The sequence below is a fragment of the Pteronotus mesoamericanus genome, unplaced genomic scaffold, assembly GCF_021234165.1.
Source record: "Pteronotus mesoamericanus isolate MK-2021 breed Mesoamerican mustached bat unplaced genomic scaffold, CSHL_Meso_final contig_82, whole genome shotgun sequence".
Classification (NCBI taxonomy): Eukaryota; Metazoa; Chordata; class Mammalia; order Chiroptera; family Mormoopidae; genus Pteronotus; species Pteronotus mesoamericanus.
In genome coordinates this window covers 456,313-480,568 of record NW_026555265.1, presented here as the reverse complement: position 1 = coordinate 480,568, position 24,256 = coordinate 456,313, and the positions used below count along the sequence as shown (strand labels likewise).

General features: G+C 43.5%; 1 protein-coding gene across 1 annotated transcript in view; it reads right to left on the bottom strand.

The window, feature by feature from the left end:
- Positions 1-1,687: 1,687 nt before the first annotated feature.
- VPS8 (VPS8 subunit of CORVET complex) overlaps positions 1,688-24,256 on the bottom strand; it is a 261,129-nt gene continuing 238,560 nt past the window's right edge. Inside the window, exons 46-47 of the mRNA XM_054585065.1 lie at positions 10,193-10,273; positions 1,688-2,327 (exon numbers count right to left, since the gene is read on the bottom strand). Coding sequence (XP_054441040.1) covers positions 2,178-2,327; positions 10,193-10,273 — 231 coding nt within the window. The 3' untranslated portion in view covers positions 1,688-2,177. The remainder of the gene's footprint in view (positions 2,328-10,192; positions 10,274-24,256) is intronic.

Here is a 24,256-nt window from a genome sequence, read left to right as displayed (position 1 = left end):
GCAGCAGGGCTGGAGTGGGCCCTCGGAGCTGCCAGCTCCTTACAGGGAGCCCCGGCTCCCTCAGTCCTCTCTGTGGCCAAGTCGGCAGAATGGCTGTTGTTGCTGTGTCTAGAGATACTTCCATATCAGTCTTTGCCCCTAAGGAACGGCTTTGAAGCAGGACCCGACATCACTGCAGACTAGAAAATGTGCTCAGTGCCACAAGAGGGACAGGGCCAGTGGCAGGGATTGGGGTGCAGCTCAGGCCTGCACATCTCCAGTGCCCAGCACGTAGAGTTGGCTTCTCATCTGCCCTTCGGTAAGACAAGAAGGCTCTTCAAATGCACTCCCGAGTTTCCGCTTAGGAAGGCATGACCTGCATGTAGAGCCGTTGTAATGCGCTCAGTGGGGCTGTGACTTGAATGACAAGTTAAAGCATTCCTGGGATCTGATAAAACAGACGGGCTGGAGGAGAGTAATTTGTTGGTGTTGACTGGCCCTGATTTGAGCAGGGGTTTCGATGCTCAGTAAAGTGTCTTAGTTCATTTAGACTATAGAGTGAAGGACAATCACCAAGATTGCTTTGAGAATACCAAACTCCTTGGCCTTAATTTTAACCTCATCAAGAGATCTGACCTGTAATTTGGGGAGGTACCATCTTGGCTCTGAGTTCAAATCGCTGCTCTGTCGTTTCTTGAGTGTGTCTCGGTTAACTGCTCAGGTCTGAGCCTCAGCCTTCTCATCCGTAGAATGGGATTGAGACCATCTCCTGTAGCTGCAGCCTGCGCCCAGTGGTGTTCACTTAATGCTCAGCCGCGTCCTCCCATCTGGCCTCTGCCCAGTTCCGGAGGCAGCAGCCTGGGCAGCAGGTTTGGGGGGAGTTACACACCTCAGGGGTATTGCAGGGCTGGTTCCTGAAATAGTGTTGCAATTAAGTAAGTCATCTTTTTGCTGGTGGAAGGTTTTACCTTCAATTTGTAAAGAATATAAAACCTGTGAAGTGCAGGGAAGTACAGTAACGTGGTTATAATCAAAGCTAAGCTGGTATTTCAGGGGTGTTTACATATGCCTGCATTGTTTCACTTTAGTCTTCAAAACAGTTTTATTTTATATGAAATTGAAGCTTAGAGAAATTAAGTGACCTGCTGCCCAGGATCACAGCTAGTATGTGGCCAAAAGCAGGGTCTACTGTCTGTTAAAGGTCAGCAGATCTGCATCTAGTTTGTAAGACTGTTTCCTGTGGGCTTGGTTGGTGTAACTAAGCCAGTCCACACGAGTCTGAGCACCCGCGTGGACTGATGGAAATGGAGCACCCCAGCCTGGGAGGTAGGAGCCTAGTCTCTGTGTGTGGTGACTTCCTGTCGTGGGTTCAATGACAGACGAAGACCCAGGGCCAAGAAATGTAGAAATGCTGCTCTGGCAGCCTAGACCCCGTCACAGCAGCGCCCGGAGGCTGTGCTGCTCTGCGGGAGTCATGATGCAGCTGCTGTGTATTTGAATAAAGGTACTGTTGTCACAATCAAGGTCCTCGACTTTAAGCTAGTAAAATGGAATTGTGGCGATAAGTGTTCTAAATGTCCTTATGGCTTGATAGATTGAGAGGAGGCCAGCCAGCAGGCCTGCGGAACTTAAACAGAGGCATTTATTGTTAGAGAAAATCTTACACTCAAATGGGTTTCCACATAAACATGTCACGGGGAGGGGCCCTCGGCTGCCTGCAGTGCAGCTTTCAGCTCCGCTGCAGCCTGGGGGACCCTGGTTCCCTGTTTCCAACGCCAGCAGAAGCTGAAGTCCCCCCGTGTCACCCACCAGCTGCAGGAGGTAAGTGTGACAGACTCCGGAATGCCATCCGCGTGAGCTGTACCTCTTCTCTAGGCGGCTAAGGAAGCAGGAAACAGTCCCAACAGGCAAAGCACATTTTCTCAAAAAGCTGGATGGAGGCGTGTGACATTCCTTTGCTTATTAACAAGCAAAACGAAACCAACTGGCCTGGTGACCTGATGCTGCGGCAGCATCACGGGAGGACGCAGAGGGGCCTCGCTGGGGGGTGCCGGGCAGGGACCGCCCAGCATGGAGTCCGCCTTGGACCCTCTGCTCAGGAGTGTGGCCGGCAAGGGGGGCCGGGCCAGTGCAGACGTGTCCCTCCCCACGTGCCTTGGGGTCGTCTCCGGTCTTCAGGGCCAGGCCCCAGAGAGGCGTCAGTCCTCGGTCACAGGTGGGGGGACAAGCTGCAGCTGGAAGTTCTCCTTCTGGAAGACGCTGTTGAAAGCAGGGCTGCTCTGGGAGCCACTGAACGGCCGGTAGCTCTCGCTGCCACGGCTCTGGGACAGTTCCGTGAGGAGAGCCAGCTGCAAAGGAGGGGACACGCGTCAACCAGGGCTGTGGGTGCCGAGGACCCGTGGGGACGCTGGGTGTGGAACAGTGCAGGGAGCCCGGATGCCCTGCCTGGAGTACGCGACGGGCAGTGCTGCACTTCGGGAAGGGACTACGAACTGGGTTTGGAATCCAGGTCTGCACCGCACAAGCAAGCCGTGCGACTGTGGACAAGTTCCCTGCGTCTTTTAGGACCTGAATTCCCTCCCTCAGTAAGAGTGGACGGGGCACGTCCTGTAAGCACGGCAAGCTGGGATACCGTGACGGCGGAAAGCCGATTCTGAAGCCTCAGCTCTCTGAGGACGCCTCCCGCGCCGGTGCCCCGCCGGCGGCCTCGCCCTGAGCTGGGGTTCCCCCCTCCCTCTCGGTTGGTTGGTGTCTAGGCGAAGGGCCCTGCGTCGCAAACAGATGCCCCGCTGCTCCCAGGGGAAACTCGACCTTCTAAGAATCCCCCCTGCTCCCAGCTTCCCTATTTCCTCCAGGACACCAGTGAGAACCTCACTGCTGGTGGCTCAGCTTTGCAAGACCTACCTGCCAAGGACAGACTGGCGGGAGGAAAGGCTGACACCAGGCCGCTGGGGAACCAGACTGCACTCAGAGGAGTCAACCCTTTTATCCCAAAGAGGCCTCTGCGAAAGCAGGGAGGCTGCCGGCCTGGCCCTCGAGGTGCCCGATGGTCAGAGAACAGGCGAATTCCACACCCAAGGTCCTGTCCCTGGAGAGGACAGCTGTGAGGCAAGGGCCTCCGCACAGGGTGACGCAGGCAGGGAGCCTGCGGGGACTGCGGACGGCCCCAGGAGACTGTGGTGACTGCCTTTTAGTTGCCAGGCACTATCCTAGGCCTTTATATGTGTGCTATTTCTTAATTTTTTTTTTTAATTTAAGTACAGTTGGTATATAATACTAATTATATTAGTCACAGGTATACAATATAACGATTTGACATTTTATATCTTACAATGGGATCATTCCACTAATTCTAGCACTCCTCCGCCACCGTGCAAACTCACTACAGTATTACTGATTATTGCCTTTTGCCTCTACCACCCGTCCCGCAACGGCCCCCTCTGGCGATCGTCCCTTTGGTCTCTGCTCCTATGCGTCTGTTTTTGGTGTAATTTTGTTTGCTATGCTGTTTTAGATTCCACATATAAGTGAAATCCTACAGTATTTGTCTGTCTAACGTACTTCACTTAACATAATACCCTCTGGGTCCACCCATGTTGTCGCAAATGGTAACACTTCATTTTTTTTTTATTGCCTGATATTCCACTGTATATACTACTTCATTATTTGTTCATGTATCAATAGACACCTAGGTTGCTTCCATATGTTGGCTATTGTAAATAATGCTGCAACGAACATAGGTGTGCATATATCTTTTGAATTAGTATTTTCGTTTTCTTTGGATAAATACCCAGAAGTGAAACTGTTAGGTCATATGGTTTATTTCCAGCTTTTTGAGGAACCTCCATACTGTTTTCCATAGTGACTGCACCAGTTTGCAGTTCCACCGACGGGGTACAAGGGTTTTTCTCCATATCCTTGTTAGCATGTTATGTTGTTGATTTTTGGATGAAAGCCATTCTGACAGGTATCAGGTGGTGTCTCATTGTGGTTTTCATTTGCAATGCCCTGATGATTAGTAATGTTGAGCATCTTTCCATATGTCTGTTTGCCATCTGTACGTCTTCTTTGGAGAAATGTCTTTTTATGTCCTTTGTTTATTTGAGAAGGATAGGTATGAAATCTTTTTTTAATGTTTGGTAGATTTCACCTGTGAAGCCATCTGGTCCTGGGCTTTTGTTCGTTGGGAGTTTTTTGACTCCTGTCTCCATTTCAGTGCTAGCAGTGGTCCATTCAGATTCTCTGTTTCTTCCTGGTTTACTCTTGGAAGGCTGTATCTTCCTAGAAATTTATTCATTTCTTCTAGATTGTCCAATATGTTGTCATAGAAATGTTCACAGTATTCTTTAATGATCCTTTGTATTTCTGTGGTGTCAGTTCTAATTTCTTTTATTTCTGATTTTATATATTTGTGTTCTTATTTGCTTGACAAAGTCTGTTGGAAACTTGTCAATTTTTTTTTTTTAATTTTTACAACGAACCAGCTCTTGATTTCATTAATCTTTTTTTTTTTAATTTTTACAACGAACCAGCTCTTGATTTCATTAATCTCTTCTATTGTTCTTGTATTTTCTATTTCATTTATTCCCTCTCTGATCTTTATTATTGCTTTCCTTCTACTTAGTTTGGGTTTTGTTTGTTCTTTTTAAAAATTTCTTTAGGTATAGCTTTAGACTGTTTATTTGGGTTTTTTCCCCCTGCTTCTTAAGGTAGGCCTGTAATGCTATAAACTTTCCTCTTATAACTGCTTTTGCTGTACGGGTATGTTTTCATCTGTCTCAGGGTTGTTTTTGATTTCCTCTTTAATCCATTGGTTGTTCAGAAGCATGTTGTTTAATCTCTACATATTTGTGTTTTTCCAATTTTTTTCCCTGTAGTTGATTAACTTGTTTTATGCCACTGTGGTCAGAAAACATGCTTGATGTAATTTCAGACTTCTTGAATTTACTGAGGCCTGTTTTTTGGCCTAGTATGTGATCTATCCTGGAAAATGTTCCATGAGTACTTGAAAAAAAGAGTAATTTATAGCTTTTGGATAAAATGCTCTATAAATGTCTATCAAGTCAAACTGGTTCAATGTGGCATTTAAAGCCATTATTTCTTATTAATTTTCTGTCTGGGTGATCAGTCCATTGAGGTAAGTGGAGTATTCAAGTCCCTCACTAAGACAGTATCACTGTTCACTTCTCCCTCTATGTACATTAACAACTGCTTTTTGTACTTGGGTGTTCCTACTAAGATGGGTGCATAGATATTTATCTCTTCTTAGATTTATCCCCTTTAAATTTACTGAAGTCTGTTTTTCCTCATGTCAGTGTTGCTATACCCCAGCTTTCTTTTTGTTTCTAATTGCATGGAATATTTTCGTCTCTTCACTTTCAGCCTGTGTCTTTCAATCTAAAGTGAGCCTTGTTCGCAGCCTATAAGTAGGTGGTGAGTTTTTCTGTTTGTTTGGTTCTGATCCAGTCAGCCACTTCTGTGTCTTTTGTTTGAGCATTTACTCCATTTACCCTTAGAGTAATTATTGATAAGCATGTGCTTACTGCTTTAGTTAACTGTTTTCTGTGGTTTTTGTTGTTCTTCACTGTTCCTTTCTTCTCTTGATTCTTGCCTTTTGATTTCTTGGTTTTTGTCAGTGTTTTGACTGGGTTCCTTTCTGTGCATTTTTTGGTGTATTTTTTGTATGTGTTTGGTTTATGGTTACCATGGGGTGCATATACATACCTCTATAGCTATAGCTCTCTTTTTAAGCTGATAGGTGTTTGAGTTCAGTTGTGTTCTAGAAGTACTACATTATTTCTCCCTTCTCCACTGTTTTTGACATCATGTTTTATATCTTTTTGTTTTGTGTATCCTTTGATTATTTATTGCAATCATTGTTAATTTTCTACTATTGTCTTTTAACCTTCATATTAACTTTTTAAAGTGGTTGATTCACTGTGATTATTGTATTTTCGCCTTTACCAGTGAGATATTTTCTCCTGTATTTTCTTATTTTTGGCTATGACCTTTCTGCATAAAGAAGACCCTTTAACATTTCTTTTAACACCAGTTTAGTGATGGTGAACTCCTGTGATTTTTTCACTGGGAAACTCTCTTTCTCCTTCAATTCTAAATGTTAATCCTCCTGGATATAGTATTCTAGGTTGTACATTCCCTTCTTTGAGCACTTTAAATATCTCCTGCCATTCCCTTCTGGCCTGTAGAGTTGCTTCTGAGAAATTAGCTGATAGCCTGATGGGGTTTCTCTTGTATGAAACCTGATGTCTTATTTTTATTGCCTTTAAGACTGTCTCTTTCTCCTTAACTTTTTTTTTTTTAAATCCTAAAGTCAATGTTTATTGATTTTAGAGTGAGGGGAAGAGAGAGCGGGAAACATTGATCAGTTGCCTCCCTCCTGTACCTGACCAGGGATCAAACCTACAACCTAAGTATGTGCCCTGACTGGGAATTGAACCCACAACTTTTGATGTATGGGATGATGCTCCAACAAACTGAGCCACTCAGCCAGGACTCTCCTTAACTTTTGCCATTTTAATCCAATATGCCTTAGTGTGGGTCTCTTTGAGTTCATTGTGTTTGAAACCCTGTGTTTGGATGCGTGTTTCCTTCCTCAGATTAGGAAAGTTTTGAGACATTATTCAAATATTCTTTCTCCTCCTTTCTCTCCTCCTTCTGGAATTTCTATAATGCAAATGTTAGGGCGCTGATGTTATCCCAGAGATCTCTTACACTATCTTCATTTTAAAAAATCTTTTTTTCACTTTGCTGTTCGTTTTGGGTGATTTCTACTGTTCTGTCTTCCAGGTCACCAACTTATTCTTCTATGTTAACTAATCTGCTGTCGATTCCTTCTAATGTTTTCTTCATTTCAGTCATTGTAAACTTCATTTGTGACTAGTTCTTTATTGAGTTTTTTATTTCTTTTTTTGAAATGCTCTCTGAATTCCTCTACTGTACTCTCAAGTTTGTTGAGCATCCTCATGACAATTTCTTTGAATTCTTTATCAGGCAAATTACTTATTTCCTTTGTCTCAGGGTTTTTCTCTGAAGTTTCTTCCTCTTCTTCTTTTAAGCATATTCTTTCTCTCCATTTTGTTTCACTTTCTGTGTTTGTTCCTATGAGCTGCGCTGAATAACTAACCCTATCAGTCTTGCAAGAGTGATCTGCACACTGTACACTGGTTTTGGCCGGCTAGTTGTAGTCAGGGTGGGCCTGTGCCATGCATTGATGCGTCACCTGACCTAGAGCAGGTTCCAGGTTGGGCAGCCAGGTGTGTGCACACTTCCTTGCCCTTCTAATCTGGGTGGCGCTGACTGACTTAGACAGGGCTGTAAGGTGTGCTCTTGCTGTGCCCTGTTGCTCTAATTGTGATCACAGCAGGGCCTTGCACGCACACCCAACTCACTCCACACAGGGAAGCCCTGCGTGTGGACACCAGTGTCCCAGTGCCTCCACACTTCTTCTGGGCAGGGCAGTCCTGTGTGCAAGTACTGCAGTGCTTTGCTAGCTCTGCACTCTCTAGGGAGGGCAGCACCACATGAGTGCACAGTAGCACCCCAGTATCTCCACACTCTCTGGACAGGGCAGCCCTGCACGTAGGTACGACAATGCTTTGTTAGCTCTGCATTCTCTTCAGGTGGGGAAGCTGCTGGTGTACACAGCCCAGTGGGTGCATGAAGCAGCACAATGCTGTACCTGCTGGGTCTAGCTCAGGACAGGTGGCTGGGAATGCACCCGAGTGCCCTGCAGGTCGGCCACAGGACCGGCCTGCTATCCAGGTTCAGGGGAAACATAAATGAGGGCATTCACTGGTTCTTCCGGTCCTGGGCTGTTCCCTTAGCTCCTGGTTCCCTGGCCTTCTCCATGGGGTCCCTCTTTCTTGCTTGTTGTGTAGAAGCTGTTCAGTTGGCTCGTGGTTCACTCCCACAAGGGGCTGCTCTAAATGCAGGTGTATATTCAATGTGTTCTTGGGAGGGAGTGAGCGCAGTACTCACCTGTTCTGCCATCTTGGACCTGCTTCACATGTCTGTTACCTCTAATCCTCTAAAACAACCCTCCGGGTAAAAAACCTGGAGCCCCGAGAAGGTAAGTAACATGCCCTGAGTCGCCCAGAGGTGAGTGGTGGTGTGGGATTCAGTCTCAGGTCCATGTGGCCATCTGTGCTCAGCTCAGCTGCTCACTGTTCTGCCTTCCCTGGAGATAATGCCTGTCACCTGCCAGAAACTGTCTTCCAGCTGTCCTCTGACTTCTGGCAAGGGGTTCTCTCCACCTGGACAATAATGGCACAGGTTCCTGTGTGTCCATTTGTCGCTTTTGTGGATAACTCACTACCAGTGGTTGTGGTGACTGGGGAGACGTCTTAAGGCCCCTAAATTCCAAGTGCAAGTTTATCTGAAATTACCCAGCCCCAGAGACATGCGTATGGGTCAATTCACAATGGAAAACACTGGCTCTGACTGCAAGTTACTCAGCTGGCCAAGGACAGACAGGAAGTGCACTCGCTTGAGCAGTCCTGCTAGGACTTTACTGCCACTGGAGAGGTTACAGAGGGATGTCCCTTGCTGTGCTTGAGCTCTCCACCTTATGTGACTTCCTGTCTTTTGTAACTCTCTCAGCTGCCATCAGCCTGTGAAGTTCTCCACAAGAACTATCACACACAGCGCTAAGAACAGAGTAAGCGACAGATGGTACATAAATTCCAAATGCTTTCACATTCAGACACTGTGAGGTAGAAAGATCAACCACAAAAAATATTTTCTATTTCCCAGGAAAGAGATATTTTTGTGTACTACTGCTGTAACTTAGTGATCTGGACATTGAGTCCTGAGTAGCGGTTCAACAGTTTGAAGCAGCAGAACTTCCTCAGAAGGCCCAGAACCCCAACTACAGGGGCAGACCTTGGATGAGGCTGGGCGGGGATATAGGTAATGTCAGTTCAGTTAACGCTGCCGGACCACCTTCAGGAGTCCCCTGGAGAAGTCTCCTGGAATAAAACCCTCAGCCCAGACCACCTCTCAAAGAGCGAACGCCATTTTTACTCTGGGCTTCCATGCAGCCCAGCAGGAGTTTGCCTGAGAATGGGGAGTGGGAGAGGGGAGTCCAGGCACAGAAGCAGCACACGGGCAGCCTGCGCAAGCTGAAGTTCAGGATCAAAGCTGGCCCCTCTGAACTAGGTGAGACTTGAGGATTAGATGAAGTGATAAGAGTCTGGACTCCACCTTCCGGTGATGGAGAGCCAGGAAAGCGATTTGAGTAAGTGGGCGGGTGGGCAACATGACACTGGGTTTTGGAAGAGTACCCGGGCAGCAGCATGGAGAAGGGACAGAAGGCCTGCAGTGGCCTCTGGGAGTGACAGTTTGCAGGGGAAGGAGAGAACTACACAGGAGATGAAGAGAAGCCCAGGGTGCTGCCAGGGTTCTGCTTTTGGTAAATGGGTGAGAAAAGACACCACCCAGAGAAAGGCAGCAGGGCAAGGAAGAACATACCGAGAACGTTCATGACTACCTGTCTGAAGTGCTTTCGCGACACCCAGACCGAGGTTATGGCATGACTGCTAGGAGCATTCCAAATCTGTACTCTTCTGTAGGTACAGGATACCAATAGTTTTAGCCAATGGCCTTTTGGGGTAAGGACCAATTTTCTCAGCCTGCAGTGCAGTTAGGTGGTCATGTGTCTTAAGTTCTGGACAATGGGGTAAGTAGTGTACATTTGTAGGAACTTCCCTTAAACAAAGAGCTTCTGCTCTTCCTCCTTTCCTTCCATCTTGCTGGCCAGGAGGCAGGCGGGATGGATGGTGGAGCGACAAGACAGAAGAAATCCAGAGAGAGGTTTATGGAAGGTGCCCTGGGCTGCCTGCATTTACACTTCTGTCTTGGTTAAGCCACTGTAACTTAGCAAATTCCCCCAGTGCAGATGCCCAGCAGGGTCTGAGGCGTGGGGCAGATGTGACCGACATCGGTATAAAGGAAGGCCTCCTGGATGAAGGCTTAGGGAACACCGGCGCCCCTGTGTCCTCACTGCCCCTGGCAAGGAAGGGGCAGGTATCTTTCTACTTCCTTTGCATCTTTTGCCAAATTCTGATTGCTCCCTGGGGCCAGGGCTCCACATGGCCATAAAAGGGTACTTTTAAGAGGACTTGAGGACACTGCATTTCCAAAAGAGTAATTATAAATAAAGATAGAAAAATTTAAACAACCACATGAACATTACCCTGGAACTTCCTCGGTAGAGACGACAAAGATGATCAAATGCTTGGATTTGCTGTGGATCCAGAACAGGCTCTGAGGTTGCCTGAGAAGGAAAAAACAGTAACGTTAGTAATATCCATGGACAGCCTCTGAACTTAGCCAATGGTGAAAGAGGAGGTATTACTTCCTCCATTCCTCTGAAGAAAATCCATGCTACCAGCAATTAGTGAGATATATTAATTACACTGGGCATTAATGAGAAATGGATAGGTCCCTCTAAGGTCCCTTGGTGCCAGCCCCCAGGCTGGCCTCTCTATGGACCCTCTCCCCAGTGTGGTTTCTAATTTCTGGCACTGACCAGCTTCCTTTACAGCTTCTTGATCCCTCTTTGCCTTTACTCTGCAGAGAAATTTAGCTTCATCCATTCTTGCCTTCCTGTATCTGTCACTGAGTATACCCGGCAAAGATGGCCCTTCTTTGTAGTACTAGCGTGGGATCACTTTACAGGAAAAATCACGTCATTTACTTGTCTCAGTACAAAGCTGGTAGCCACCTATGGGGTTGCAGGCTTGGACTACTGCTTTTTAGAAGAGGCGAACTCTAACACTCTATAGCAGTATTGTGGTGGAACATGCCACTACTGTGGCTCTACTCTATGTGGATCTGATCCAATTCATACTGACAGAGAAGAAATGGGATCCTGTGGGATGCAGCTATAGGCTTTGGAGTCAGAAGGAATACCAGTTCTATCACTATCCTGCTGTATGACCGAATTCCCTTGCCTAAAAGTGAGAGAGGATAATGCTCCCTTTCAGAGGTTACTGAAAATGACATTACATGAGATACATATTTAAAACGTCTTTAACTTACCTGGTACCTCACAAGGGCTCAGTATATGCTAGTTTATTCCTACTTTAGAGATATCCTTAGTTAAACATTGATTTCAGAAGTGTTTTTACTTTTATGGATAAGACTAGTAAAAAGATGTCTTTATTTACTCTGTATTTACCATGAATGCTTTTTGGCATGAATAAAAAGTATTACGAAAGGCCTAACGTATCTGAGAGAGGAGGGTGTCACTGAGGGGAGAGTCTGGGTGTCGACACGAGTGCCGCTCGATGAGAAAGTGCTGTCATGTCCATATTTTTTCCCCAAGAAAGATTTGAACTTAAAAAAAAAAGATTTATATAAGAACTTATGTCCCAGATAAGAAAGAGCTAAAGGAGTTCATCACCACTAAACCATTATTACAAGAATTGTTAAAGGGATTCTTTAAAAGATCAATAATATGAATAAGAAAATTTAAGGAAAATATTTTACTGACAAATGCAAACAGTAAAAGCAGTGAGTCAACAAAATCTAAAGCTACTATAAAGGTTAAAAGGCAAAAGTAGGAAGATCATATGTAATTATGAAAGTAAATTAAGAGATACACACAAACATACACACAAAGTAATAAAAGAATAACAAAAACATAAATGTGGAGGAGGTGAGTAAAAACTGTAGTGATTTTAACATGTGTTCGAATTTAAGTGACCACCAACTTAAAATAGGCTGTATAAACATAGTGTGATGCATATGAAGCACACGGTAAGCAGAAACCAAAAACTGACAGGAGATAAACATGAAATAAAGAGGAAGGGAATCCAAAAATAACAGTATAAAAAGTCATCAACATACAAGAGAATAAGGAGCAGAAAAGAGGTATGAAAACAACCAGAAATCAATTAATAAAATGGCAATAACTACATATCTATCAATAATTAATTGTAAATGGATGGACTGTTCATATCAAAAGACACAGGGTGGCTGAATGGATTAAAAAACAAGACCCTTTCACAGGCTGCCTACAGGAGACCTACTTCAAATTGAAAGACACACAGACTGAAAATAAGAGGATGAATATAAGTGGAAATGACAAAACAGCTGGGGTAGCAATACTTAGATAAGACAATATAGACTATAAAACAAGTGTAACAAGAGACAAAGGGCATTTCATAATGATAAAGGGATCAATCCCACACGGGTATATAACTATTGTAATCATCTATGCATCCAATGTAGGAGCATCTAGATATACGTATTAATGGACATAAAGGGGGAGATTGACAATAATACAGCATCAGTAGGGGACGTTAACACTCCATTAACATTAATGGATACATCATCAGGATGGAAAATAAAAAATAGTGGCCCTAAATAACACATTAGACCAGATGGACTTAATTGATAATTTTAGGGCACTTCACCCCAAAGCAGCAGAAAATACATTCTTTTCAAGTGCACACAGGGTATTTTCCAGGATATAGGAAAATGTTAGGCCACAAAACAAGTCTCCATAAATTTAAGAAGATTACAATTTTATCAAATATCTTTTCTGAACACAATGTTATGAATTAGAAATCAATTACAAAAAGAGAACTGAAAAATACAGAAACACATGGAGATTAAATAACATGTTACTAAGAAATGAATGGGTTACCAATGAAATCAAGGAAGAAATCAGAAGATACCTTGATACAGAAGGAAATGAAAACATAATGAACCCAAATCTATGGGATGTGGGCAAAGCAGTTCTAAGAAGAAGATTCTTAGCACTATAGGCCTACCTCAGACAAATTAACCTTATGCCTAAGGGAACTAGAAAAAGAACAAACAAATCCCAAAGTGAGTAGAAGAAAGGAAATAATAAAGATCACAGCAGAAATAAATAAAATAGAGTCTAAAGAAAATATCAATTAAACCAAGCTGGTTCACTGAACAGATAAACAAAATTTATAAACCTTTAGTCAGAATTATCAGGAAAAAAAGAGAGAGAACCCAAGTAACATAAGAAACAAGAGAAGAAATAAAAACCAATACCACAAAAATACAAAGGATTATAAAAAATACTATGAACTATGAAAACAAATTGGACAACCTGGAAGAAATGGATAGAGTCCTAGAAACACACAACCTTGCAAGACTAAACCAGGAAGAAACAGAAAATCTGAACAGACTGATAACTGCTAATGAAATTGAATCAGTAATAAAAAAATTTCCCAAAAAGCAAAAGTCCTGAACCAGGTGGCTTCACAAGTGAATTTTACCACCCTTTCAAAGAATTAACACCTATCCTTATCAAACTATTCCAAAAAAATTGAAGAGGAGGGAAGGCTCCCAAACTCATTTTCTGAGGCCAGCTATCCTATTACCAAAACCAGGTAAAGAAACTACAAAGAAAGAAAATATAGGCCAATAGCCATGATGAATATAAATGCCAAAATCTTCAACATAGTATTAACAAATTGAATTCAGCAATACATTAAAAAGATCATTCAACCTGATCGAGTGGGATTTATTCCAGGGACTCAAGGTCACTCATTATTCTCAAAACAACTTATACACCACATAAACAAAATGAAGGATAAAAATCATATCATCTCAATGGATACAAAGAAAGCATTTGACAAAATCCAATATCCATTTATAATAAAAACTCAGCAGTGGGGATAGAGGAAACATACCTCAACATAATAAAGGCAATATGTGACAAACTGACAGCTAACATCATATTCAATGGTGAAAAACTGAAAGCTTTTTCTTTAAGATCAGGAACAACACAAGGATGTCCACTTTTACCACTTTTATTCAATATAGTATTGGAAGTCCTAGCCACAGCAATGAGACCAGAAAAAGAAATAAAACATTCCCTGACTGGTGTGGCTCAGTCATTTGGGCATCATCCTGCAAACTGAAGGGTCACTTGTTCAAATCTCAGGGCATGTGCCTGGGTTGTGGGTCAGTTCCCTGGTTGGGCATGTGTGAGAAGCAACCAATCAATGTTTCTCTTCCACACTGATGTTTTTCTTCCTCTCTCTGTCTCTCCTTCCTCTTCTCTCTAATAGTAAATAAATGAAGTCTTTTTTTTTTAAAGAAAGAAAACACATCCAAATTTGAAAGGCAGAAGTAGAACTGTCATTATTTGCAGATGACATGACACTGTATATAAAGAACTCTAAAGATTCCCCCCAAAACTATTAGAACTAATCAGTAAAGTAGCGGGATACACAACTAATATTTAGAAACCAATTGCATTTTTGTACACCAATAATGAACTACCAGAAAGAGTAAAGAACAAGTCTATTTTCAATTGCATCAAAAAGAATAAAATGCCTAGGAATAAATATAAGTAAGGTGGTAAAAGACCTGTACTCAGAAAACTATAAGACACTGAAGAAAGAAAGGGAAAGTGATACAAATAAATTGTAAGGATATACTGTGCCCATGGATTGGAAGGATTAATATTTTTAAAATGACTACTATTTACCCAAAGCAATCTACAGATTCAATACAATTCTTATTAAAATACTAATGACATTCTTCTCAGAACTAGAACAAATAATCCTAAAATGTACATGAAACCAGAAAAGACCATGAATAACCAAAGCAATCTTCAGAAAGAAAAGTTGTAGGTATCATGCTGTCTGATATCAAAGTATACTCTAAGGCTATAATATTCAAAACAGCATGGTACTGTCATAAAAGGCAGACACACACATCAATGGAACAGAACAGAGAGCCCAACTAATTTATGATAAAGGAGGCAAGATTATACAATGGGCTAAAGACAGCCTCTTCAATAAATGATGTTGGAAAAACTGTACAGATACAAATAAATGAAACTAGACCACTTGCTTACAACCAATACAAAAATAAACTCAAAATGGATTAAAGACTTAAATATAAAACCTGAAGCCATAAAAGTCCTAGAATGAAATACAGGCAATAAATTCTCTGACATTGCTCTTAGCAATATTTTTTTGGATATGTCTTTGTAAAAAGGTATTTTTGGAAATACTTCCCAGAAAAGGGAAACAAACAAAAAATAAACAAATGAGATTACATTAAACTAAAAAGGTTTTCCACAGTGAAGGAATCCATCAGGAGAACAAAAAAACAGCCTATTGAATGGGAGAAGATATTTGCCAATGACACATCTGATAAATGGATAAATAGTCCAAAATCTATAGATAACTCATACAACTTAATACCAAAAAACCCCCAAACAAACCAATTGGAAAATAGGCAGAGGACCTGAACAGACAGTTCTTCAGAGAGGACATAGAGATGGCTAATAGACATGAAAAGATGCTCAAAATCACTAATCATCAGGAAAATGCAAATTAAAACCACAGTGAGATACCACTTCACTCCTGCCAGAATGGCTATCATCAATAAATTAATATACAAGTGTTGGTGAGGATATGGAGAAAAGGGAAGCCCCGTGCACTGTTGGTGGGATTGTAAAGTGGTGCAACCATGGAAAACAATATGAAGGCTCCTCAAAAAATTAAAAATAGAACTACCATTAGACCAGCAATTCCACTTTGGGGTATTTATTCAAAGCAAATGGACTCTAATTCAAAAAGGTATATGTATCCCTATGTCCACTGCAGCATTATTTACAATAGCCAAGGTCAGGAAGCATCCCAGTGTCCATCAGTGGATCAATGGATAAAGAAGACATGATACGTACATACAATGCAATACTACTCAGCCAAGAAAGAATGAAATCTTACCATTTGGGACAACACGGTTGGACCTAGAGGGTATTATGCTAAGTGAGATACATCAGAGGAAGACAAAAACCATATGATTTCATTTATATGTGGAATCTAAAAAACAAAATAAACAAATAAACAGAAACAAACTCAGAGAACACAAATTGATGGTTACCAAATGGAAGGGGGTTGGGGGACTGGGTGAAAAAGGTGAAGGAATTGAGCAGTACAGATTGGTAGTTCCAAGAGTTGTGGGGCTGTGACGTACAGCGCAGGGAACACAGTCACCAACACGCGGTAACTATGTGTGGTGCCGCGGGGACAAGACTCATCAGGAGGGTCACTTCATAAATGAGCTAAATATCTAACCACTGTGCTGTACACTTGAGACTAATATAAAATAATACTGAATATCAACTGTAATTGAAAAAACCCACTCGTGTAAGAGAGTTTTCCCCTATGTAGTAAAACTAAAAAGCAATAACGATGATATCTGGGGGGAAAAAAAGAGGTTATGTAAATTTAATGTGTTTTCCAGGAAGGACTTTGTTTTTTTTTCCTCGAAGTTTTCACTGTCTCTAGGGGAATAAACCTACAAAGAGCTAAGAGAATGGAAAGCAGTCAGTAGTGCCTGCCTAACGTGAAACGATTTCACAGCTTCATCGCCTGCTTGGAGATCCAGAAAGAAGCTGCCAGCGAGGAGGCTGACGGCTCATGAGCTTCCCGGGCCCCGCAGTAGTGCCCCACAGATAAGGTCAAGGCTCTGGAGACCAGCTCAGGGAGTAGTCACCTCATTTCTTCTGGATGCTCTCAGTGATACGGGGATGTCTGAATGTGGGGGCGGCTCAATGGAAATCCTGAGGCGCGCAGTGTGACCCTAAACAGCAGCCAGAAGAGAGAAGGGCTGGACCCTCAGCTCTGCTTTTCATCCAGTTAGACCCCCATCACCGGCTCTGCCAGATCCGCAGAGAACCGTCCTCTAATCTGGAAATGATTCACGGTGCATTGACACTTAAAAATAGTATTTTTCTCAGTATAATTTTGTAGGAAACATGACCATATTCTTGGAGAGAAAGTCTGGGTAGTATCACATTTCTAAGAGATACTTAGTAAAACAGGATAGATTAAGCTAAAGATGATCTGAAGGTTTGAGAAATACTACAAACCTAACTCAAACAAAGCAAAAAGAGAAAAAAATATAATTACCTTCAAGAGCTTTAACAATGGAAAACACCGTCTTGCCCTCTGGTTTTCCTCATCCCTTTAGTACTCCTGGCACCAGCTAGGGAGTGGGCAGTTTAAGGACTAGGATGATATGTGACTTTCACCGCCATTCAAACCTCAGCTGTGGGGCCGGCCACCCCCACAGTCCATTCGACAGGGGACCAGCCATCCTGATTGCGACTTTTCTTATCCCTGGTTGCTCCGGGATAAGGTTTAACAAGGAAGCCCAAATGGAAATGAGTCAGGAATACACCAAGTGAGGGACTGGGGAGGTGGGGGGCGGGGCAAGGCAGGTTAATTATAAAGGTTATAAAAGCCAAGTTAGCAAATGATAAAGCAGCAAGAGCAAGCGATGGAGGCACTTTTGTGAAACAGCCCTTTGTCTTGATGGGATATTGTAAGAAAAAAAAATCTCATGAACTACCGTACTTCTTACAAAAACGTTAGATGGTACAGGCCACGTATGACGATCCACTAAAAAATTCCCATCAGACCCAGCACAGAGAAAAACTGTATTGGACACTACAGACTAGCAATTTCCAACTGGTGTGCCACAAGAATTTTTAAAACATGCAATACTCAACTATTTAGTCAGAGACACTGACCTCTTTTCCCTTACAACATCAGAAAAAATGACAACAGCCAACATAACAATAGCTGTCTGGTGTAAATGAATCAAAATTATACCTTTTTTTCTGTCAGATTGGCAAAAGATACATTTTTTAGTGTGCCGCAGAATTTTAGTAATTAGTTTATGCATCCCATGAGATGAAAAAGGTTGAAAACCACTACTGTAGACTTGTTACTAATTGTGTTTTCGTTTTTGCGTTTATCACTAGGGAACTCAGGGCTGAATGACTGACTACATTGTACTAGCAACCGCTCAGGACTTGGTGGCAAACATTTATGTGTGCTATTATAACCTGGTTTTAGATTATTTTCCTCAGACATACAGTTATTTTATTTTTTAAAAATTTTATTTATTTTTAGAGAGAGGGGTAGGGAGGGAGAAAAAGAGGGAGAGAAACAGCAGTGTGTGGTTGCCTCTTGTGTGCCCCGCACTGAGGACCTGGCTTGCAGCCCAGGCATGTGCCCTGACTGGGAATTGAACCGGTGACCCTTTGGTTTGCAGGCCCGGGCTCAATCCACTGAGCCACACCAGCCAGGGCGACATACAGTTTTTTTTAAATCTAGATTTCCTCATTTACTTTATCCTATTGGACATATTTTGGAAGTCAACTCAAATCATTAGGGAAAGTGAAGGCCCTGTTAGTTCATAAATAGAAAATGCCACTGTTAAAAATAGATTCACCCTTTCATCCCCTCAGGAAATACAGAGGCCTCAATGATGGTTCAACCCATGCCTTCTGATCCAGGGCTTCTCCAACTTTAATGTGCATAAGAATCACGGAGAGGTCTTGTTATAATGGAGACTGTGGTTAGTAGGTCTGGAGTAGGGTCTAAGACTGCATTTCTAACCTGGTGCTAATCTATACTGCTCGAGCAGCTGCAGGTGGCTGGAGTCTTCTTTGTCCTTATTGATGGTAACAGGACACTCTCAGGTTATGGGTACTTTGCCCCCTCCTGATTCTACTGTACCAAATGAACCAAACAATTAGCACTTCTTTTTTTTCTAAGTTATCCCAGTTAGGCATGTTGCTTTCAACACTCATGGAGTCACATGCAGCTTAGCGGATGCAATAAAATTGAATAAGAAGGTTCCTGCCACATGGTTCTTTAAAAATCTTACTGAATTGTAAGCCCTACTCCTGTGTTACTGAATAAGTAAACAGGATTATATAAATTGAGGAAGAGAAGGCTAGGAGACTCGGCCAATATGAATAGAAAATTTGCAACCAATTAAGCATCATTACTGGGGCCTCTACCTTATAAATCCTAGTCCTGGGAGAAAACCTGGTAGAGCAAAAACAACTGGTATGGGCACATGTACACACACACACACACACACACACACACACACACAATTTCAAGTATGACATGCCCAGGTAGGTGTGCAGGGGTGGCTGACCATGATCTCATTCCTCCTCTCAGTCCTTAAACTCCTTGGAGATACCAAGGGAAGGGGTTTCCAACAACACCACCCTTCAGAAACTGAAAAATGTCCTTGTTCCATGTGTGTGAAATACCTGGAGGTGGCATGCCCTTTCTTATAACACAAGCCATCATCCTGGGCAACCAGACGCCAAATTAAGGAGCCAATGCTGGGGCTGTCCTGGGCGCTTCTGGAAGCCGTCACTGTAGGATGGGGCCCTATTCTTGGCCGGGCCATATGTCCCTGTGGCAAAGTAGCTGAAGACAAGTCAGACGAAGAGGTGAAATGGGAGAGCTATTTGTAGACATGCCAAGGACCTAGTAGGTGCTAACCTGTCTTAAAGTCCTTCTTGGAATAAGTGTTTTTTTTTTAAAGGAAGCACACAGGGAATGGCTACCAAATCTCCAGGTGAGCATTTCTGTGTTCTCCATGGCTCTATGGGCTTGAAAAGCGGGGTGGGGCGGGCATGAGGGGAGGCCAGGGCCAGGGCCCTGGGAAGGCAGCCGGTGCACCAAGGCCCGTTGAGCTGGCTCATGCCCTGTGCGGGCCCCGGGCCTGTCACCTCCAGCATCGGGAACTGGCATTCCAGCTCTGTGGTTCAACAAGTATTTCCAGAGTCCCTACTATATTAGGCCTGGGGTATAAAGGTGAACTCAAGAGGAGTTTACTGTCTCACAAATCCTGGGACATTCAAAGTCCACAAAAAGATCGCACCTTCTTCAATGCTGATGAGCAAAGCTTGAGAAATTACTGAGGTATAATAACCCTATGTTGCGTATTTGCCAAGATGGGCCTTGTTTGAAACATGCTCTCACGTTATCTCCATAAACCATCAAAGGGCCCCCTGAAATTACAGCATTTGGGGTCCAGATTACACTCCTGCACACGATGAGATCTGAGGTCTCAGCTCTGGCCCCCTCCCCAGAATGCTGTCTCTGAGCGCCCCAGTCCTGCCTGTAGATCAGCCTCCACCGCACCCGGGCAAAACTGTACTGCTGCACTCGCTGTGGTACAATGATGTGTTTAGCTGTCTCCCCCTGTTAAGACTGTGCACAATTTGAACAGGTACCGATTCATCTTCCTATTCCCATTGTTCTACACCCTGCAGCAAATTTCAACAGCATTTGCTGGGTAACCCCACACCCTTGTTTATTCTTAACTGTCCATTTTAGGTACAAGAGAAAGCAGCCACTTGCTCTCCTGGTCCAGTGAGGAATCGCTGACAATTCATCTTTCTATTTTCAAGAACCTGGATTATGTAAACATTCTTTGTGATTTACGGCATGTTTGACCTAAATCTCAGTGAAAATATCCATTTTATTTTATTTTACTCACTGTTGGGGGAAGTATTGTTTTTAAAATATCAGAAAACGTAAGTACCAACCCTTTTAAAAAAGGTAGGAAAATTTACCAAAAGAGTGGGACTTGTTACAAGCCTCTTCTGTTGTTGCCCTGATACTTCCTAGCGCAAAGCCCCTCACTCAGCGTGACCAGGGCTGCCGGGGGCTGGGCCTGCCCCCCGGGGGCCTGGGGCACTGCGGCGGTTGGTGGGTTAGGGCCTGTGTGGACCGGCACTGGTCTGAGCCTGTGAGGAGTGCGGCCGGACGGCAGGAGGTGAGCTCGAATGTAACGCACTTGAATCATCCCGAAACCACCGCCTCCCCAAGTCCGTGGAAAAATTGTTTTCCATGAAACAGGTCCCCGGTGCCAAAAAGTTGGGGACCGCTATTCTAGTGCGCACCTGCCCAAGCCCGAACCCTGGAGTCGTCCATCATCCAAAATACAGTCTTATGCAAGTAACCTCCTCTCTCTCAGCTCAGGATACTCTCAGGTTGTTTTTTTGTTTTTAATATGGAGATAGTGATAATAATTGTGCCCTATGAAGTGGCTGAGAAGATTGAGAAGATAATGCGGCTAGAGGAGGCAGAGCTCAGGGTGCTGTAAGGTCTCACTAAGTGTTGCTAACTGGAAGGTACAGGAGGGTCTCGCATGGGACCGTGGCCACATGTTCCTCATCCTAATGTGGCCTCCAAAATGGAAAACGAGGAGACATCAGAGCAAGTGCTGACAAAACTGGTAAACCTGGCGATGAGAGGGATGGGTGGGTGCTGCAGGAGAGAGAGAATGGGGAGAGAAGGGAAAGCTTCATGAAAATGAGAGCAGGACAGGACCCTTGTCTGTCTCCACTCTCTGGCACCCAGCACTGTGCACACGGAGCAACTGCAAAATAACTGCCTGCTGGTCAGATGGATGAAGGGATGGGAAGGGCCAGCAAGCAGATTTTTTACTTCTCACATGTCCGCTGGACTGTTCAGAAACCCTCTGCAGTGCAGTAAGAGCACAGGGCATGGCTTCTGACAGGTTCCACCAGGATCTGCAACACCTAGCTGAGTGGTTCTGGCCAAGTTATTCAGCTTCTCTCAGTCTCAGTTTCTTTATCTGTGAAGCCTACTCTGTAGAACTGTTGTGAGGATTAGAGATAACATAAGGGCCTAGTGCCTATTCGATGTTCAATAAATGGCAGCGCTTACTGGATTCCTGTGACTGTTTTATCTACACTCCCAGGAGAAGTGCCCAGAAGAAAGAACAATGGGCTGAGAATCAGGGAACCAGGCTTTGGTTCCGTCACAGCTCTGTGTACCGCCTGCGTTCACTCCGTCTCCGTTCATATTTATCAAAGGGCAATGCCACCTTGGACCACACTCAACCATTTAGGGAAGATGTGGGCACCGTGAGATGATAGGTATTTTTTTAGCGCATGGAAGTTTCAAGTGAGATGGGACTGTACTGAAGCTGATCATGGCTTTTACTGCATATCTGAACAAACAGACTAGGGCAAGTAACTAGAGGGACTGTCATGAAGACCCATGATAGCTCAGGAGAGAAATAGTAGATTCAGCCTCAGATGCTGAATGAAAAAATTGATTTGCTGAATCAGTGTCATGCACAAAAGTGGGAACAACAAAATTTGAGCATGATCTAGATGGGCAATCTATAAACATAAAGCACCCTTCCCAGTATTCCCAGGCCATCCACCCCACAAGCATAGAATCGATTAGGAGTGATTTTCCAATGGAAAAAAGAAAAACACATTTAATACTATCTGCTAGCACAAATTTATTTCTTCCCATACAATGAAGTCCAGTGATAAGAGCGGAAAATTAAACTGTAGCTGCACATTATGAGGAAGAAACAGTGAGAGCCCTTAAATGACCTTGTAATGCTCTCAGCATTCAAGGATATCTGGTGGAAAATTAGGTCCTGATAATCTAGGAGAGCCCCAGGGAGAAGGACGCTGGGGTAAGAGCACACCAGCACATTTCAGAGCTCAGCGATTCAGACTCGGTGGAAGTGAGAGCTGTAATTACATCTGCTGGAAGGAGGGAAACAAACGAGGGCTTTCAGGGTCCACAGGCTTCGAACCAGCCCATTGAGTCTCGATGTAGCAAAACAGCCACGATCCACTGCCACCCTCAAGGCTGGGCTCCTAGGAATTGAGAGAATACTAGTCCTAGGTGTTACTGGAAAGGGGACCTGGCCCTGAGCAGGTCTGTCTAGGGCCAGCTAGTAGCGTGCAGGTTCTTGACTTTGTGCAGGAAAGATTTCACAACACGAGTCCAGGTGATTTTTGGAGGACATTTATGGCTCACTAAGAAGTTAGAGAAAAGGGGTTTTGGGCACAGGGTTGGGGGGGTGGGCGGGGTAGCCTGGGACAAGCTGCTGTTTGCTGCCCATTGTTACTCAGTTCCAAGTCTTGTGGGGTCCCTTTGGGTTTAGGAGATGCACTCTTGTGGGGGACAAAGAGGGGAAAAGAAAGGTGTGGACACGCTTCTGGGAGGGAGAGCACACAGGGGGACCTTCAATTTGAGCGTTTCCAAGGCTGGGAGTTTAGGGGAGGTCTTGGGGAACATCTCATAGAATATTTATCAGCTTTATGTTGATGTATCAAAATGAGATTTACTCCCTTAATCGCATCTGTCCTTGGGTGTGGTTGGCAAATGGCACTAACTGGATTTCTGCTGTCTATCTCCCTGAGTAGGGTGATTTAAGCTATTTACCTTCTGGTTGGGGAGAAGTGCAAACCATTTACTCTTTTTTTAAAAGTGTATTTTATTGATTATGTCATTATAGTTGTTCCAATTCTCCCCTCTTTGTAACCCTCTGCCCAGTACCCCGCTTCTCTCCAGCAATCCACCCTCTTAGTTCATGTCCGTGGGTCCTGGATGTAAGTTCTTTGGTTTCTCTGTTTTTTATACTATTCTTAACCTCCCTCTGTCTATTTTGTTCCTACCAATTATGCTTTTTAATCCCTGAACCTTTTCCCTAACTCTTCCCCTTCCCCCTCCCAGCTAATAACCTTGTAAATGATCTTCGTACGTATGATTCTATTCCTGTTCTGGTTGTTTGCTTAGTTTGTTTGTTTTTTGGTTCAGTTGTTGATAGTTGTGAATTTGTTGCCTATTTAATGTTCATAGTCTTGATCTTCTTTTTCTTAAATAAGTCTCTTTAACATTTCATGTAATAATGGCTTGGTGATGATCATGGTGATGATCAACTCCTTTAGCTTTACCTTGTCTGGGAAGCACTTTGTCTGCCCTTCAATTCTAAATGATAGCTTTGCTGGTAGAGTAATAGGTTGTAGATCCCTGCTTTTCATCACTTTGAACACTTCTTGCCAGTCCCTTCCAGCCTGCAAAGTTTCTTTTGAGAAATCAGCTCATAGTCTTATGGGAAGCCCTTTATAGGTAACTCTCTGCTTTTCTCTTGCTGTTTTTAAGATTCTCTCCTTATCTTTAACTTTGGCATTTTAATTATGATGTGTCTTGGTGTGGTCTTCTTTGGGTCCAGCTTATTTGGGACTCTGTGCTCCGTAGACTTGTATGTCTATTTCCTCCACCAAATTAGGGGAGTTTTCTTTCATTATTTTTTCAAATAAGTTTTCAATTTCTTGCTCTTTCTCTTCTCCTTCTGGTATCCCTGATTCAGATGCTGGCACATTTGGAGATGTCCCAGAGTTGTCTTATACTATCCTCGTTTCTTTGAATTCTTGTTTCTTTTTTCTGTTCTGGTTAAATGTTTATTTTTTCCTTATGTTCCGACTCATTGATTTGAGTCCCAGCTTCCTTCCCTTCACTGTTGGTCTGCTCTAGATTTTTATTTTACTTAGTGTAACCTTCATTTTTTTCCCTTTATTCTGTTGCCGTACTTGCTGAGTTCTTTGAGCATCTTGATCACTGGTGCTTTGAACTCTGCATCTGATAGGTTG